This window comes from Bubalus bubalis, chromosome 3 (genome assembly GCF_019923935.1).
Source record: "Bubalus bubalis isolate 160015118507 breed Murrah chromosome 3, NDDB_SH_1, whole genome shotgun sequence".
NCBI classification, from domain to species: domain Eukaryota; kingdom Metazoa; phylum Chordata; class Mammalia; order Artiodactyla; family Bovidae; genus Bubalus; species Bubalus bubalis.
The window spans coordinates 45,704,656-45,723,566 of NC_059159.1; the positions used below are offsets into that span (position 1 = coordinate 45,704,656).

Consider the following 18,911-nt stretch of genomic DNA (forward strand, 5'->3'; position numbering starts at 1 on the left):
GGGGACTGCTAAGAAGAATGGCAACAGTAAAGAGAGAAACTGAGGAAACCCAAGGGAAATCGAGGAACACTGTTATTAGTAACAGGGTCCCTGCCCTAAGCTAAGCTAAGCTAAGACACTTCAGTCGTGTCCAACTCTGTGCGACCCCATAGACGGCAGCCCACCAGGCTCCCTCGTCCCTGGGATTCTCCAGGCGAGAACACTGGAGTGGGTTGCCATTTCCTTCTCCAATGCATGAAAGTGAAAAGTGAAAGTGAAGTTGTTCAGTTGTGTCCGACTCTTAGCAACCCCATGGACTACACAGGCTCCTCCATCCCTGCCCTAAGGTTACAGATTTTATCATCATAAAGTAACAGATGATTTCACTCACTAAATATGATCAAACAGAAGTATACAAATTGCCAGAAAACTCTTAAAACTGTCACATAGAAATAATGATGTGCATACATATTATGTAACATATGTGTCAGCAAGCTAAATATAAAGATTAATAAAATTTTAATCCTACCTGTTATACATGAGGCGCTTGAAATCTTGAAATAAAGTGTCTTTGTTTTTGTCAATAAAACCGACGACAGAATACCTAGTTGAGACAAAAGAAACACGGAAAACACATTATTCACCAAGCAAGAGCCATTTCTAAGCTTTTCTAGACGTCTACAAGCCTTTCTACTGTTAAATAATGCTATCAATCACGTATAAAGCTTGTCCACCCAGTTCTGAGTTAAAGAATATCAAATTTACCTACTCTGTAGACAGGGTGATGTTTCTGTCCCTCAAAAGGAGGGCAAACATGAGTGCCATCACTACGACTAAGATCATCACTCCACTGGTTTGTGGCTTACCTCGAGATGCTGACTTTTAAAAAGACAGCTGTGTGTGCCATCCCACATTCCTAAGATAAAAGCAAAACGGCACGTACAGGATCTAAGAGCCTCATCCGTGGGGAGGTGAGATGACTTGCCTAAGGCTCGCTCACTGTGTTCAGGGTGGGAGAAAAGATCCAAGGAGAACTGCAAAGGATGGTAAGATTGGGATAAGCAGGAGAGAAAGAGGAAGGCAGATTATCCAGGGCAACATTAAACGAAGGCGTGGAAGCAGGCACATGCACGGAGTTGTTGGGAGGAAATGCAAAGGTCAGTGTTCATGGTGTGGAGGGTGGGATGTGAGTAAGTTCACAAAGCTAAACTTGCAGCTGGTGGGCAAGGGGCTGCCCTGCTGCAGTCACTGGCATGGATCCAGAGGGAGTAAATTATGGGGGAGCGGGCAACAGTACAGGGTGATTCTGTGTGATCAAGATAGGCTAAGAGGTTAGGGAAATAGTAACTCAAGAGGTGGCTGCTCCCTATAGCTCTCCTATCTCGCCTGACTGTATTTTCTTCCTGGACAATCACATCACTGTAGACCAGCGGTCCCCAATCTTTTTGGCACCAGGGACTGGTTTTGTGGAAGACAATTTTTCCATGGACTGGGGTGAGGGTAGGGGATGGTTTGGGGATGATTCAAGTGAATTACACTCATTGTGCACTCTATTTCTATTATTATTACATCAGCTCCACTTCAGATCACCAGGCATTAGACCCCAGAGGTTGGGAACCCTTGCTGTAGACGATTCTCCGATCTCTAACTCTGACGCCTCACCAGTCTTATATTGTTCCAGCTGCTCATGTTTCATTCTGCAAGAAAGTTTCGTGCTGCCCATGGGCACAGTTTTAGGCCACCAGGTCCAAAATAATTTCCCTGCCTCTTCCAACCTTGGTCTTCTTCCTACTACCTTCAAGTCGCTTTTGACTGAACCCTTAAAGTCACCTGACTCTTAATATATCATCAGACCCTTACAATTCAAAGTCCTTATTCTGACCTTTTAGACTCATTGTGATTTGATCTCAATCTACTTTTCTAGGTGTTTCTACTTCTCTAAGCCACCAAAAGGATACACTCCAGTCAAATAGGCTAAGGTGATAGTTCCTGAATCTTTCTAGCATCCTTCCCACTTTTTCCTAGAAAAATAATTCCTAGCACCTAATGATCAGCATCTGCCTATCTGGGTTTATCACACACAGTTAAAGGTATTTGCTTATTCTGAAAACACATGTTATTACTCATATGGAAATTATTTTCAACCATATTTTGTTGTATCAATATATATATATACAAATGTGTGTATGCATATACATCTACATGGGGCTGCCCTGCTTGCTCAGCTGGTAAAGAATCCACCTTCTATGCAGGAGACCCGTTTGATTCCTGGGTTGGGAAGATTCTGTGGAGAAGGGATAGGCTACCCACCCCAGTATTCTTGGGCTTCCCCGGTGGCTCAGATGGAAAAGAATCTGCCTGCAACACGGGAAACCTGGGTTTGATCCCTAGGTTGGATCCCTGGGTTGGGAAAATCCCCTGGAGGAGGGCATGGCAACCCACTCAAGTATTCTTGCCTGGAGAATTCCCATGGACAGAGGAACCTGGTGGGCTACAGTCCATGAGGTTGCAAAGAGTCGCACATGACTAAGCAACTAAGCACAGCATATATATAAATATAAATATATATATAAAATATATAAATATATATACACACACACGTGTGTGTTAATACTGTGTGTTATTACACACACAAACCCACACATGTACATATGCATCTTACATGGAAAGCTCTTTATGGGCAGGGACCATACTTTATAAAGTATTGGGCACACAGAAGACACCCAGTAAAAACCTAGAAAAGGGTTGAAAGGCTTAAGGAGAGACAGAAGGGGAATCGGCGGCATCACGTATTCCTCTGTGGGGCTGGCTAGCTCTCTGGACGGGGAGTCTGGACACCTAGGTATTGTCTCAGCTATTCGGCAAGCTTGCTGTCTGATGCCGGGAAAGAATGGCACACGCTCTGCATAAATGTCTCCATCTGTGAAACAGTGGCTGCCCCGCCTGGCCTCTAAGTCCAGCCCTGCAGTTATGCGGACCCAAGCTGTAAGAGGGCACCCGGTGAGTTTGGCCCAAGTGATCGGAGGCGGGCATCTGTATATCACTGGGTCTTCCCTCTTCAGGATTCTGGACTCTGGAAACAGCACCAGAAAAAGTAGAAAACTGTGCCATCCTGGCGCGAATGGCGTTTGGCAGATGGGGGTGATGATTTTGAGCCATATTATTTTACAATTCTAGTTTTCTTTAATTAATTAATTTTTTAACTTTACAATATTGTATTGGTTTTGCCATACATTGACATGAATCCGCTACAGGTGTATATGTGTTCCCCATCCTGAAGCCCCCTCCCACCTCCCTCCCCATCCCATCCCTCTGGGTCATCCCAGTGCACCAGCTCTGAGCACCCTGTCTCATGCATTGAACCTGGACTGGTGATTCATTTCACATGTGATAATTTACATGTTTCAATCCATTCTCCCATATCATCCTGCCCTTGCCCTCTCCCACAGAGTCCAAAAGACTGTTCTTTACATCTGTGTCTCTTTTGCTGTCTCACATACAGGGTTATTGTTACCATCTTTCTAAATTCCATATATATGTGTTAGTATACTGTATTGGTGTTTTTCTTTCTGGCTTACTTCACTCTGTATAATAGGCTCCAGTTTCATCCACCTTATTAGAACTGACTCAAATGTATTCTTTTTAATGGCTGAGTAATACTCCACTGTATATATGTACCACAGCTTTCTTATCCATTCATCTGCTGATGGACATCTAGGTTGCTTCCATGTCCTGGCTATTATAAACAGTGCTGCGATGAACATTGGGGTACAAGTGTCTCTTTCAATTCTGGTTTCCTTGGTGTGTATGCCCAGCAGTGGGGTTGCTGGGTCATACGGCAGTTCTATTTCCAGTTTTTTAAGGAATCTCCACACTGTTCTCCATAGTGGCTGTACTAGTTTGCATTCCCACCAACAGTGTAAGAGGGTTCCCTTTTCTCCACACCCTCTCCAGCATTTATTGCTTGTAGACTTTTGGATCGCAGCCATTCTGACTGGCATGAAATGGTACCTCATTGTGGTTTTGATTTGCATTTCTCTGATAATGAGTGATGTTGAGCATCTTTTCATGTGTTTGTTAGCCATCTGTATGTCTTCTTTGGAGAAATGTCTGTTTCTTTGGAGAAATGTCTCCAAATGTCTGTTAGTTCTTTGGCCCACTTTTTGATTGGGTCATTTATTTTCCTGGAATTGAGCTGCAGGAGTTGCTTGTATATTTTTGAGATTAATTCTTTGTTCATTGCTTCACTTGTTATTATTTTCTCCCATTCCAAAGGCTGTCTTTTCACCTTCTTATAGTTTCCTTTGTTGTGCAGAAGCTTTTAAGTTTAATTAGGTCCCATTTATTTTTGCTTTTATTTTCCAATATTCTGGGAGGTGGGTCATAGAGGATCCTGCTGTGATTTATGTTGGAGAGTGTTTTGCCTATGTTTTCCTCTAGGAGTTTCTGGTCTTACATTTAGATCTTTAATCCATTTTGAGTTTATTTTTGTGTATGGTGTTAGAAAGTGTTCTAATTTCATTCTTTTACAAGTGGTTGACTAGTTTTCCCAGCACCACTTGTTAAAAGAGATTGTCTTTTCTCCACTGTATATTCTTGCCTCCTTTGTCAAAGATAAGGTGTCCATAGGCACATGGATTTATCTCTGGGCTTTCTATTTTGTGCCATTGATCTATATTTCTGTCTTTGTGCCAGTACCATACTGTCTTGATGACTGTGGCTTTGTAGTAGAGACTGAAGTCAGGCAGGTTGATTCCTCCAGTTCCATTCTTCTTTCTCAAGATTGCTTTGGCTATTCGAGGTTTTTGTATTTCATACAAATTGTGAAATTATTTGTTCTAGTTCTCTGAAAAATACCGTTGGTAGCTTGATAGGGATTGCACTGAATCTATAGATTGCTTTGGGTAGTATACTCATTTTCACTATATTGATTCTTTTGATCCATGAACACGGTATATTTCTCCATCTATTTGTGTCCTCTTTGATTTCTTTCACCAGTGTTTTATAGTTTTCTATATATAGGTCTTTTGTTTCTTTAGGTAGATATATTCCTAAGTATTTTATTCTTTTCATTGCAATGGTGAATGGAATTGTTTCCTTAATTTCTCTGTTTTCTCATTGTTAGTGTATAGGAATGCAAGGGATTTCTGTGTGTTAATTTTATATCCTGCAACTTTACTATATTCATTGATTAGCTCTAGTAGTTTTCTGGTGGAGTCTTTAGGGTTTTCTCTGTAGAGAATCATGTCATCTGCAAATATTGAGAGTTTTACTTCTTCTTTCCCAATCTGGATTCCTATTATTTCTTTTTCTGCTCTGATTGCTGTGGCCAAAACTTCCAAAACTATGTTGAATAGTAGTGGTGAGAGTGGGCACCCTTGTCTTGTTCCTGACTTTAGGGGAAATGCTTTCAATTTTTCACCATTGAGGATGATTCTACAGTTTTAATTTAAATCAGGAACAGGTATTAAGGTTTCTTCAAATGCCTCTTTGGCATTTATAGAGATGATCATTTCCATTTTTTGTTGTTTAATCTCTGCCTGTAATGGGTTATGTGAATAGAATTCCCAACATCAAAAATAAGGAGAAAAGAAAAGAGGGGACTTTAAACAAAAACCAGATAATAAGCAGTGTGGGTTGACAAAGCATGCTAATGTAGCAGACTGAAAAACGCCTCCCCTGAAAGACGTGCTGTGCTGTGCTTAACCACTCAGTCATGTCCGACTCTTTGTGAACCTATGGACTGCAGCCCGCCAGGGTCCTCTGTCCATGGGGATTCTCCAGGCAAGAATTCTGAGTGGGCTGCCATGCCCTCCTCCAGGGGAATCTTCCCAACGCAGGGATCGAACCCAGGTCTCCTGCGTTGGAGACAGGTAGATTCTTTACCATTTGAGCCATCAGAGAAGCCTTGTCAAATTCCCTGGAAACTGTGAATATTACCTTGTATGGTAAAAGATGTGATTACATTGAGGATCCTGGGAGAAGAAATTCATCCCGTGTTATTCAGGTGGGCCTTAGATGCATTCACAAGTGTAGTTTTAAAACAGAAACAGAGGGAGATTTAATACAGACACCCCAAAGAGGAGGTGGCAATGTGACGATGGAGGCTGAGACTGGAGTGATACAGCCACAAGCCAAGGAAAGCAGGCGGCCACCAGATGCTGAAGAAAGCAAGAAACAATCTTCTTCTAAAGCATCCAGAGTGTGGCCCTGCCAGCACCTAGATTTCGAACTTGTGGCCTCCAGAATGGGGTGTCCCTGATGGCTCAGATGGTAAAGAATCTGCCTGCAATGCAAGAGACCTGGGTTCGATCCCTGGGTCAGGAACAGCCATGAAAGAAAACATTTCTATTGTTTTAAGGCACCAATTTGTGGTCATTTGTTATAGAAACCCTAGGAAACTAAAAGACTAAGGAAGTTATATGTTTTTAGTTTTATTTTCTTACCATTTTCTCCTTTTATCATACTGTAGCCAGAAAATGTAGCTTGTGAGAATTTTACTTTTTTGAATACTATGTGAAAAATCATATGGGAAAACTGGTTTTTGCTCATATAGTTACCCAACTACCAGTAGCTCTTCATGTATAGTGATGACTCTCACTTCTGGGCCTGTATGCCTGCTGTCTCTCTGCTCGGAATGCCCTCTCATCTCCTTCTCTTCCTAATTCTGTCTTCCAGCTAAGCCTCTTTTACTTTCTAGACTCATCTGGAATATCACTTCCTTCAAGGCTTGGCTACCCTCCTCACTCTGGGTTAATTATTCCTCCTCAGTGTTCCCACAGGGCTTCCCTGGTGGCTCGATGGTAAAGAACCCACCTGCCAATGCAGGAGATGTGGGTTCAATCCCTGGGTCAGGAAGATCTCCTGGAGAAGGAAATGACAACCCACCTCAGTATTCTTGCCTGGGAAATCCCATGGACAGAGGAGGCTGGCGGGCTACAGTCTATGGAGTGGCAAAGACTTAGCGACTAAACAACAAACAGCAGTGTTACCAGAATGCCTTGTGTTTCTCCAGTTTAATCCTTTCCATTCTTCATTATAATGACTTATCATGTATCTGCCTGTATCCTCCACTAAGCTGTTAGCGTCATCAGGGCATAGTCCATGTTACTCATCTTTCTATCCCAATTCCTAACATACTTCCATGGTTTATTTAACCATCAGTTGATGCTGACCAAATGTCAACTATGCCAGAAACTGTGGATAGCCACACATGATGTGTCTTTAACAAATGTTTGAAAAGCAAGGAATGAATGAAGCTATGCCAATGTTTTAAGTGAAGAAATTAAAATATATTGGCATCAGAAATGGCTGGAAAATGCAAACAAATAGGAAAATAATTTCTATTTCCCTTCATTGCATCTTCTGCAGTGAGGCTGCATGCAAACCACCACGTCAGGCACCAGAGTGAGATACTCACACCACGTCCCCTGCATAATGTCGAATTCGAAAATCTCGATCAAACTCCAGGATTTTGTCCGAGGCGCAGAGCTAAGAAATCAAGAAGGAAGGAGATGATCTTGAAAACAGACATTTTCACTTTTCTAAAAATATATTCCAACTTAATAGGAGAGGATAATCATGTCACAAATCATGATATCATTATGAACGAAGTCCCAGTATGTGGGGGTTTATTTAATTTGGCAAATGTGGTAAAGATTGAGAACTTTTTCCCCTGAAGTGCACAGAGCCAGACTGCATTTCCTGGCCACCTTGGTGACTGGGAATGGCCAGGTGACCAGGCTCTGGACAATGGAAGGTGAGTGTGAGGGGATAAGGCTCTTCAAGGTCAAAGCTGGCAAGAAGTGGGTGACTGTCCTCTGTACTTTCTTCTCAACTCCCACTAGTTGGATGCAGAGAAGGATGGTCCTGAGGGGATGGAAGAGCCTGAAGATGGGAGAAGTCTGGGACCCTGGGAGAGAAATAGACTTCTGCTGTCTATGACACTTAAATCTCCACTGTTAACACAGCCCAGCCAACCTTGACTGATAGAGCCTCTCTCTCCTCCATGTCCCACTTAAAGAAGACCATTTTGAGGATTTGCCATCTTCTATGCATGGATATCTCATTCAATACTCACAACTGATATTTAAACTAAGGATTATGGATTCTCTTTTACATACATGAAAACTAAGCCTCAGACAGGTTAGGTAACTGGCCCAAGGTCCTGTAGCTGGTAAGCGGTAGCTCTGGGAAGAGTTCTTGGGACCAAATGCCATGTCTGTACTCTGCTATGTATACATCAGCCTGGCTCACCCATCTTCCACTAAGCTGGGACTCCAGGTCTACCACTTCACAGAAGATCAACCTTCTGTAGCTGTTTCTTACTGAAGAGGACGTCTCTGAGAAGGCAGTTTTTATAGAGCCCTGGATCTCTGTAAGTTTCTGCAATTTCATTATTACAGAAGCACGTAGATTCTTTGACCACCCTATAAAGGATCACTTGATATCCTTTAGGTTCAAAAGCGGATGTTTAAGAATCCATAACTATTGGGACTCCCTGGCAGTCCAGTGGTTAAGACTTCACTTCCAATGCAGGAGATGTGGGTTTGATCTCTGGTTGGGGAGCACTTTCCAGTGCAGGAGATGTGGGTTTACTCTCTGGTTGGGGAGCTAAGATTCCACAGTGCCTCACAGCCAAAAAAAAAAAAAAAGGCAAAACATAAAACAGAAGCAATATAAAGACTTTAAAAATGGTCAACATTAAAAAAAATTAAAAAAAAAAAAAAAAGAATCCGTAAGCATTGAGTATGGTTATGTAGAAACATCACTTGGCTTGTCATGTTAGATAACAAATAACCCCAACCAGGATGGTGGGTTCTCTGTGGATGTAGACTGTTAAGGGAATAATTAGTCTATTAATTCAAATTAATAATTACAGGAAGTTAGAGTCAGACTTCTGAGGTTGGGGTCTTATCTCTACCATCTATATGCTTTCTTTCCTTCAGTAATCACTTATTGCAGAGTTGTTCTAGAGGTTAAACCAACTATGGAGAACAAAGCATCTAACATTCAGAGGGGTCTCTGAAATATTTAATTCCTCTCTCCTTCCCTCTCTCTTATCAACCACTTTTACAAAACCCTTCTACTTATAAAACTCCCAAAGGAAAAAGACTCAAGAGACATCTATACTAATTGAATATTCTTACATTTAGATACTGCAAATTCTTAACTGATCTAAACATAGAACTTTTTAGATTTTTCTTTACTTTAAAAAAAAATAAAGCCTATTTATCATTCAACTTTACATGTTAACAATACTTTTAACAGTAATTTTATAGTTTATTGGATCATCTGTCTGCCTCTGCATGATAATTTTAATACATGACAAACAGTTTAGCCCCTAAATAAACACAAGCCAGAAACCTCTTCTTTAACCTGCCAATAAAAGTAGTTAATCATTAGTAACCAATAATGAATTAAAATACCTGCTGTGACATACAGGATAATAGCATTTATTTAACAGAAAGGTTCACAGTGATGAAAATATCCTGACAGCTTGGTTATTTCATTCCTTTCCTTCATTAGGCAAAAATCCCAGAAAAGAACACACAAAAAATTTCCATCTCAAGACTTGTCTGAGAGATGCTGCTGCTGAGGGAGAAAGGAGCCACCTGGTCTGAGAGTTGGGAAAACCTGGGCTCCCACATTAAAAAAAAAGAAAAGAAAATTTCCATCTTCACAGATAAATTACTACTTAGCCTACCAAGTCAGTAGTTACTGCTTATAAGTACTGCATGAACAGCTTCTACTTTAAATATTTGGTTGATACATTCAGGTACATAAATGGCCAAGGTGAAACATAACAAAATGAAGCAATTTCTCATGTGAGAATCATAGTTGTTTATCTAATCATATGGAGAGTTGCCTGTTTTAGTTCAGAATTCATTTCCTAAGATTTATTTGGTATGATCGTGACCAATCCAGTTCAATTTGATAAACAAGGATTGTCTACCATCTGGTAGACATAATACAAGGCGAATCTCCAAAGTCTGAATTACGATTATAAAGGACATTTTTACTCAGCCCCTCAGAGATGGGACATTTGCCTCTGTCACTTTACCATCTTTAAAAGTATCACTCTAAATAATTCATGTGGCTTCTAACTTTGCTTACTGTTCTGTCCCCAGCCGTCAGGATTGTACCTGGAAAACGAGAGGCACTTATTCAGTATTTGTGTTATAAACAGGAAATGACTGGAGGAATAACTCTAGCTGGAACCCTAATGTCAAAGATCAGACTATAAGGACTTTCCTGGTGGTCCAGAGGTTAAGACTCCGTGCTTCCAATGCAGGGGGTACAGGTTCAATACCTGGTCGGGGAACTAGATTCCACATGCCATGCAGTGCGGCCAAAAGTAAAAATTAATAAGATCATAGTATCTGAAAGCCAACTTAGAGCAGGCTACACATTAGTCTTCAGTAATAGACCAAGGAGAATGTTTTGGAAATAAACTGGTCTAAAATAAATATCAGCCAGTAATCTATTTCTTGACGATTTGTGCTTTCTCTAGTTAACTGTGGAATCTTACTGTTCTGATTACATAATGTCAAATGGGACAAAGTTAGAATATAGATTTATTCATACTAAAAAACAGCACTGTGTCATAGATTTACATGGAATTATGGAGGAGCAGAAACGTTTGCCCCTTTCTTCATGGAAGCGAAGCAGCACAGGGCCTGTTTCTCCTTCAGCTTGTGGTTGCTGGACAAGCCTGTATTTATAGGGAACACCCGGGGATGATGGTGTGTCTCTCCTTGGACAAATATCATGGCAAACATACCATACGCAAGGCCCAGCACAAAGGTCTGATAACTACAACTACCACCAGTTATCATAGAAATATGATCTGTTTGTAACATTTTTAGAATGTGAAAAATAGGGAGTTAAAAAGGTCACCCATTTATTTAAGGAATGAGTTTCCTTGTAACATGAGAATTTCAGCTAGAATTTCTCGTTTTCAAGAAAGTCATATAGTCTGAAGAACTATAGCAGAGCACACACACTGTATTTTTATAACTGAGGATTACAGTAAAAAGTCATGGACAAAAGCTACTTTCAGTGCCATAATTATTGGATGCAGGGGCAAAATTCTAGCACATGAACAAGGTCTCTGTACCTATTGGTTATAAATGACATCATGCTTTCTAAAGAATTGTGTTCATTTTTCCTATTTCTAGCAAATTGAGTAGTCTAGAGCGCCCTCTCCTGGACATTATGATTTTTATCAATCACATCATCCCATAAAGAAGGCTGAGCACCAAAGAATTAATGCTTTTGAACTGTGGTGCTAAAGAAGACTCTTGAGAGTCTCTTGGACAACAAGGAGATCAAATCAGTTGATCCTAAAGGAAATCAACCCTGAATATTCATTGAAAGGACTGATGCTGAAGCTCCAATACTTTGGCCACCTGATGCGAAGAGCCGACTCATTAGAAAAGACCCTGATGCTGGGAAAGACTGAAAGCAGGAGAAGGGGATGACAGAAGATGAGATGGTTGGATGGCATCACTGACTCGATGGACATGAGTCTGAGCAAGCTCCGGGAGACGGTGAAGGACAGGGAAGCCTGGCATGCTGCAGTCCATTGGGTCGTAAAGAGTTGGATGTGACTGAACAACAACATCATCATTCCAGTAAACCAGAGAGGCAGAATTTATCCACAGCAATACATCATTTCAGGGATGTGTATGGCCTTTCATACTCGTGTGGCCATTCTTGTACCCCAACATAAAAATTCCTTTGATTCTGTCAAACAATGAGGAAAATCGTACAGATCCAAATGAGAGGATGTGCTCATTACACACGGTACCTTGCGGCTGGAAAAATGGCCGTGTTTGCCCAGTTTACTGTTGAGCGCTTCTAGGAACATCTCATCAGTGACTTTGCCGACGTTCATGCAGGCGTCGTCCAGGATGGCAATGATCCCCTTGTGCTGCTGCTCCACCAGGTCCACGATGATCTGATTGTTGAAGTAATCAATCTGGAGGACACAGCAGAGAGCCAGTTACAAACGGGACGGGGACCAGGTGCAACGCCAACGCCTCCACGCGCATCAGGAGTTCAAGTTACTCTGATGTCAAATACATAAATCACAATTAATGAGGCTTCGCTGGTGGCTCAGATGGTAAAGAATCTGCCTGCAATGCAGGAGACCTGGGTTCGATTCCTGGGTTGGGAAGATCCCCTGGAGAAGGAAATGGCAACCCACTCCAGTATTCTTGCCAGGAGAATCCCATGGACAGAGGAGCCTGGCAGGCTACAGTTCACGGGGTCACAAAGAATGGGACATGACTGAGCGACTAAAACCTTCAATGCTAAAATGAGTACATGTTTTAACAGAGGTTTTTTAAAAGATGCATTTATTGACTTTGTATCCTAAAACATTTTGTCTTGGGAGTTCCCCGGTGGTCTAGTGGTTAGGATTTGGCACTTTTCACTGCTGTGGCCCTGGTTCAATCCCTGGTCAGGGAACTGAAATCCCACAGGCTGCAGAGCTTGGTCAAAATTTTTTAAAAATTGCCTTAAATGAACACAGTAAGTCCCCTACAAATGAATGAGTTCCATTCTCAGAGTGTGTTTGTAAGTCCAACAAAGTTAACCAACGTACCCAGCTAACACAATCGGCTATATAGTACTGTACTGTAATAGGTTCATAATATTCTTCACATAAATAATACACACATAAAAAATGAACAAACACAAAAAATAAACATTTTTCACTTATAGTACAGTACCTTGAAAGTGTAGTAGTACAACAGCTGGCACACAGGGGCTGGCATGAATGTCTGCATTTTTAAAAGTTTGCAACTTGAAGGTTTGTATGGAGGGGACTTACTGTACAGCTCAAGGTGAAAATTATAAAGTAGATAATGTTTCTTCCTTCACCAAGTCTTATTTTAATCCTGTCTTCATACCCTGCACCTAACCTTACTCCTCATACTCTCAATCTGTTGGCTGTTAATCACAAGACCCATATTCCACTGTGCTGTGCTGAATCACTCAGTCATGTCCCAACTCTTTGTGACCCCATGGACTGTGGTCCGCCAGGCTCCTCTGTCCATGGGGATTCTCCAGGCTAGAATACTGGAGTGGGTTGCCATGCCCTCCTCCAGGGGATTTTCCCAAGCCAGGGGTTGAACCCAGGTCTCCCGCATTGCAGGCGGATTCTTTACTGTCTGAGACACCAGGGAAGCCCCCATATTCCACTGCTGTTGCTGCTGCTAAGTCACTTCAGTTGTGTCCAACTTTGTGCGACCCCATAGATGGCAGCCCACCAGGCTCCGCCATCCCTGGGATTCTCCAGGCAAGAACACTGGAGTGGGTTGCCATTCCTTCTCCAATGCATGAAAGTGAAAAGTGAAAATGAAGTCGCTCAGTCGTGTCTGACTCTTCGCGACTCCATGGACTGCAGCCTACCAGGCTCCTCCATCCATGGGATTTCCCAGGCAAGAGTACTAGAGTGGGTTGCCATTGCCTTCTCCACCATATTCCACTCAGTCAGCTCAGTTCAGTCGCTCCGTTGTGTCTGACTCTTTGCGACCCCATGAATCGCAGCACGCCAGGCCTCCCTGTCCATCACCATCTCCCGGAGTTCACTCAAACTCATGTCCATGGAGTCGGTTATGCCATCCAGCCATCTCATCCTCTGTCGTCCCCTTCTCCTCCTGCCCCCAATCCCTCCCAGCATCAGAGTCTTTTCCAATGAGTCAACTCTTTGCATGAGGTGGCCAAAGGACTGGAGTTTCAGCTTTAGCATCATTCCTTCCAAAGAAATTCCAGGGCTGATCTCCCTCAGAATGGACTGGTTGGATCTCCTTGTAGTCCAAGGGACTCTCAAGATTCTTCTCCAAGACCACAGTTCAAAAGCATCAATTCTTCGGCGCTCAGCCTTCTTCACAGTCCAACTCTTGCATCCATACACGACCACAGGAAAAACCATAGCCTTGACTAGACGGACCTTTGTTGGCAAAGTAATGTCTCTGCTTTTGAGTATGCTATCTAGGTTGGTCATAACTTTCCTTCCAAGGAGTAAGCGTCTTTTAATTTTATGGCTGCAGTCACCATCTGCAGTGATTCTGGAGCCCAAAAAAAGAAAGTCTGACACTGTTTCCACTGTTTCCCCATCTATTTGCCATGAAGTGATGGGACCAGATGCCATGATCTTCGTTTTCTGAATGTTGAGCTTTAAGCCAACTTTTTCACTCTCCTCTTTCACTTTCATCAAGAGGTTCTTTAGTTCCTCTTTACTTTCCACTAGGTGCCCACAAATAACCTGTAAGTATTACTTGATACCTAACTTGATGAAGTTAAGGTGCTACACAGAACTTGCATTTTTAGTTACATGACCCTGACTGACCAAAATGCCAGAGTGTCTCCTCCAGTTTCCCAAAAGTTAAAAAGCATATATGGATCTAACACAGTTTTTCAGGGTACAATATAAAAATTTTAATTATCAGATATAAGGATCCATAAAGAGTAAGAATACACTTTTTATTTGCTTCCACAAGCTGAAAAAAAAGTTATAAACAACTTTTGAATCTTTCTCTATTTCAAGACATACAAGGTATGTATAATAATCCTCTTCTACACCTGTTTCTTCTGATGAAAGTGTGAAAGTGTTAGTCACTCAGTCATGTCCAACTTTTTGCAACCCCACAGACTGTAGCCCACCAGGCTCTTCTGTCCATGGAGTTTTCCAGGCAAGAATACTGGAGTGGGTTGCAATTTCCTCCTCCAGGGGATCTTCCTAACGCAGGAATCGAACCCGGGTCTGCACTGCAGGCAGATTTTTTACTGGCTGAGCCACCAGGGAAGTTTATCCTGACAGCTTGCAGCATATACATCACTAGACTCAGAGAGAAAGCACGCATGGGCCTGACTCAGGCAAGCTGTGCATCACGTGAAAATGGGCACTCTATGCACTTTAATCCTGTGTGTTGATACGTCCCAGATCATTCAGGAGGTACCTGATCTAAGAGTTGTCTCCATTACCCTCTCTAAAATTGACACACTCACAATAGATGATTACTATGTCTCAAGGATCCCTGCTCAATGGTATTTAAAAATCCAAGGGCTCGTGCCAGCTGTGGTTTTCAGCTCCACCTCTATTTCCAAGCCCTCCTCTGCATTCCATGAACTCAAAGTCTGCAAACTGGGTGGCTTTTACTTTTTTTATATTTTTCTGGTTTGCCTAAATCAGCGATTGGAGAAGGCAATGGCACCCCACTCCAGTACTCTTGCCTGGAGAATCCTATGGATGGAGGAGCCTGCTAGGCTGCAGTCCATGGGGTCGCTAAGAGTCGGACACGACTGAGCGACTTCCCTTTCACTTTTCACTTTCATGCATTGGAGAAGGAAATGGCAACCCACTCCAGTGTTCTTGCCTGGAGAATCCCAGGGACGGGGGAGCCTGATGGGCTTCCGTCTATGGGGTCGCACAGAGTCAGATACGACTGAAGCGACTTAGCAGCAGCAGTAGCAAATCAGTGATACTCAATGGGGTGTGACTTTCCCCGGAACCCCTAGGGCATCTGGCAACGTCTGGAGACGTTTTTGATGGTCATGACTAGGAGGAGGCCAGGATACTGCTCAACATCCTACAATGCACCGGACAGGCTTGGTACAAAATGTTAGTACAGAGACAGATTAGCCCTGGTCTAAGTATGTACTTTTATTGTGGGCACTTTATTACATTTCTCATCAGGGGAAAATGTTATTTGTATCTTTGGAAAAAATATTTTAAAAATGTTCAAAAAGTAGGAACTCTATATTAATCAACATAGCTGAAATCTTAGACTTTGCAACTATGGAATTAAAGACTAAGCCTTTTGTCGTTAAGGCCAAAAGAATTAAGTTTCCCAAATTCCAGCTGGCTATCTACAAGTAATTAGTCTTTGCTGAAGAGTCCAGTAGCTTTTGAGTCACAATTTAATGCTACTTTAAGCACTGCCTAAAATTGGGGTTTTCAAATCAGGTTCTTCCAGCCACCTGGCATTCCCAAGAGGTTTCTTAGGGGATGCAGGAGACAAAGAGACGGGATGGAGTTTTTACTTTTTATTTAAATTAATTTTTATTGGAATAGAGTTGATTTACAATGCTGTGTTAGTTTCTGCTGTACAGCAAAGTCAATCAGTTGGATGTGTGTTAGTCGCTCGGCTGTGTGTGACTCTTTGCAACCCCATGGACTGTAGCCCGCTATGCTCCTCAGGCCATGGCATTCTCCAGGCAAGGATATGGAGTGGGTTGCCATGACCTTTTCCAGGGGATCTTCCCAACTTAGGGACTGAACGTGCATCTCTTATGTTTCCTGCATTGGGCAGGCGGGTTCTTTACTACTAGTACCACCTGGGAAGCCAAAGTAAATCAGTTACATACCTACGTATGTTCACTCATTTTTAGATCTTTTCCCATATAGATCATTACAGAGTACTGAATAGAGTTCCCTGTGCCCTACAGTAGGTCCTTATTAGTTATCTGTTTTATATACAGCAGTGTGTCTGTGGTGCTAGAGAAGATTCTTGAAAGTCCCTTGGACTGCAAAGAGATCAAACCAGTCAATCCTAAAGGAAATTCACCCTGAATATTCACTGGAAGGATTGATGCTAAAGCTCCAATACTTCGGCCACTTGATGGGAAGAGCCAACTTACTAGAAAAGACACTGATGCTGGGAAAGATTGAGGGCAGGGGGAGAAGGGGGCAACAAAGAATGAGATGGTTGGACGGTATCACCAAATCAATGGACATGAGTTTGAGAAGACTCCAGGAGATAGTAAAGGCCAGGGAAGCCTGGCGAGCTGCAGTGCAAAGAGTCGGACATGACTTATCAACTGAACAACAACGAAAAATGTGTCTATGTCAATAAGTTTGGGGGTTTTAAAGGAAATACTTGCCCAGAATAGGAATTCTAATTTGGGCATTTGGCCTGTCCTCAGTAACTGTTACCCTTGAGAGAGTCTTCTGTTTCCTCTAGGACATATTTCTCTTGGTTTATTTCACTAAGAATTGTTTTAAAGGGCTTTTTCCCTCCTTTTTCACATGTTTGGAATAGCCTCCTGCCATTGTTGACTTTTCCTTTTATCAACTATGCCTGTGGAATTTGATGTTCTGATTGTTAAAGGATATTTTTGACCAGTATCTCTGAACCACATCTGAATAACAAGTTTTATGATTAAATTTGTTATAAAAACCTAAATCCTAGTTATAATTGTGTATTATGAGACACAACAGATTCATTCTATGAAAGCTGCATATTAACTTAATTGAATTACATGTTAAATATGTGATGAGAATTCACTCTTTAAATCAAAACTGTAGGCAATCCTATTAGAAAGTAATAATATACCCTTGGTTTATTTATAAATAGGTAATATTTATATTAATATATTTGAACAAAAATTTTTTTATGATATTTCAATATATAACACAATGGAAGGCAAAGAAGCAATTTAAAGCAGGAAAGCTAGTTATTATACCATATATATACATATATAAGATATAAAATATGTAATTATATATAATATATATGTATGTTTCCAGTATCCACTTTTCCTGAATCAGAGGAGATAGCAAGTAAGAAGGTGGGAAGGAATATAAAAGTAATTTAAATATAGCATTTCAAATAGATTTTTACTGCTTACACTGAGTATCAGAAAACAAATATGGACTTCATTGTCTATACTTGGCAAAAGGATAAACACAGAATTAAAAGGAAACTCAGAAGTTTTTGAATTTTTAAAGTCTGTTCTCAAAATTGTTTAATAATGAAAATTTCAAAGAAAATGACAAGGTCCCATTTCTTTCATGAGCAGGAAGTCTAACGGTCCTGGTTTTAGCTGTGATCTGTGGGACTGCACCCTGCATCCGTCAAACTGTCTGCCTACATCTTATCAGACCAGTGACAAACACAAAGTTCCCAGAGAGCCACGCGAAGAGAGGTGGAGACTCGTGTGACACAACGGAGACTGGACGGAGATCAAAGTCGTCGCAGCTGTCTTCATGCACTGGTTTCAGGGAGTATGGGCTTCCCTGACCAAAGACAACAAAGTGCCACTGAGTTTACAAAGTAGAGGAAGAAAAAAAGAGGAATAAGAGCAAAAAAAGGAAAGAAGGAAGGAGAAGACACTCTACTAGGAAGCCAAGTTCTGTCCATTGAAGGCAAAAGCTGCTGCTATGAATAATGTATAAAGGATGCTAAAGTCAAACAGACAGATGTGAATCAAAAGCCATGTGTTACGGTATAGCACAGACAACTGGATTCAATATTCTATGATAAACCATAATGGGAAAGGATTTTTAAAAAATGTACATATGTATATGTATAACTGAATCACTTTGCTCTATAGCAGCAATTAACACAACATTGTAAATCAACTATATGTCAATGTAAAATATTTTTTCTTTTATATCTATATAAGATGATGAATATTCACTATACTCATTGTGGTAATCATTTCATGATGTGCGTTAAGTCAAATAGCTATACTGTACAATGTAAACTTACACAGTGCATGCAAGCATGCTCAGTAGCTAAGTCGTGTCTGACTCTTTGTGACCCCATAGACTGTAGCCCGCCAGGTTCCTCTGGCCCTGAAATTTTCCAGGCTTGATCAAATTAGAGAAACACCACCTGTCAACCCTCAAAATGAGTTGTATGTACATACCCCAAAAGGAAAGCTAAGGGTGCTGTGTTTCAAGCAGCCAAGGAGATCAGCAGACCCCTAGGATGCTAGAAGTTGGCTTTATCATGAATACACTCACGTGTTTCCAGGGGATCCCTTCCCGCTGGTACTCCTCCTGTTCTTGCTTCAGGACCAGCTGAATAAACAGCTGCTGGAGCTTCTCGTTGCAGTAATTGATGCAGAATTGCTCAAAGCTGCAAGAAAAGGAATCAATCAGGCTCAAACAAATTTAAAAAAAACAACAACAAAAC

General features: G+C 41.6%; 1 protein-coding gene across 4 annotated transcripts in view; it reads right to left on the reverse strand.

Moving 5' to 3' along the window:
- MYO1D (myosin ID) overlaps positions 1-18,911 on the reverse strand; it is a 361,342-nt gene that overhangs the window by 220,337 nt on the left and 122,094 nt on the right. For all 4 annotated transcript variants that reach the window (XM_006059431.4, XM_025281061.3, XM_044939541.2 and 1 more), the window contains exons 10-13: positions 18,740-18,854; positions 11,792-11,962; positions 7,400-7,470; positions 509-583 (exon numbers count right to left, since the gene is read on the reverse strand). In XM_006059431.4, coding sequence (XP_006059493.3) covers positions 509-583; positions 7,400-7,470; positions 11,792-11,962; positions 18,740-18,854 — 432 coding nt within the window. The remainder of the gene's footprint in view (positions 1-508; positions 584-7,399; positions 7,471-11,791; positions 11,963-18,739; positions 18,855-18,911) is intronic.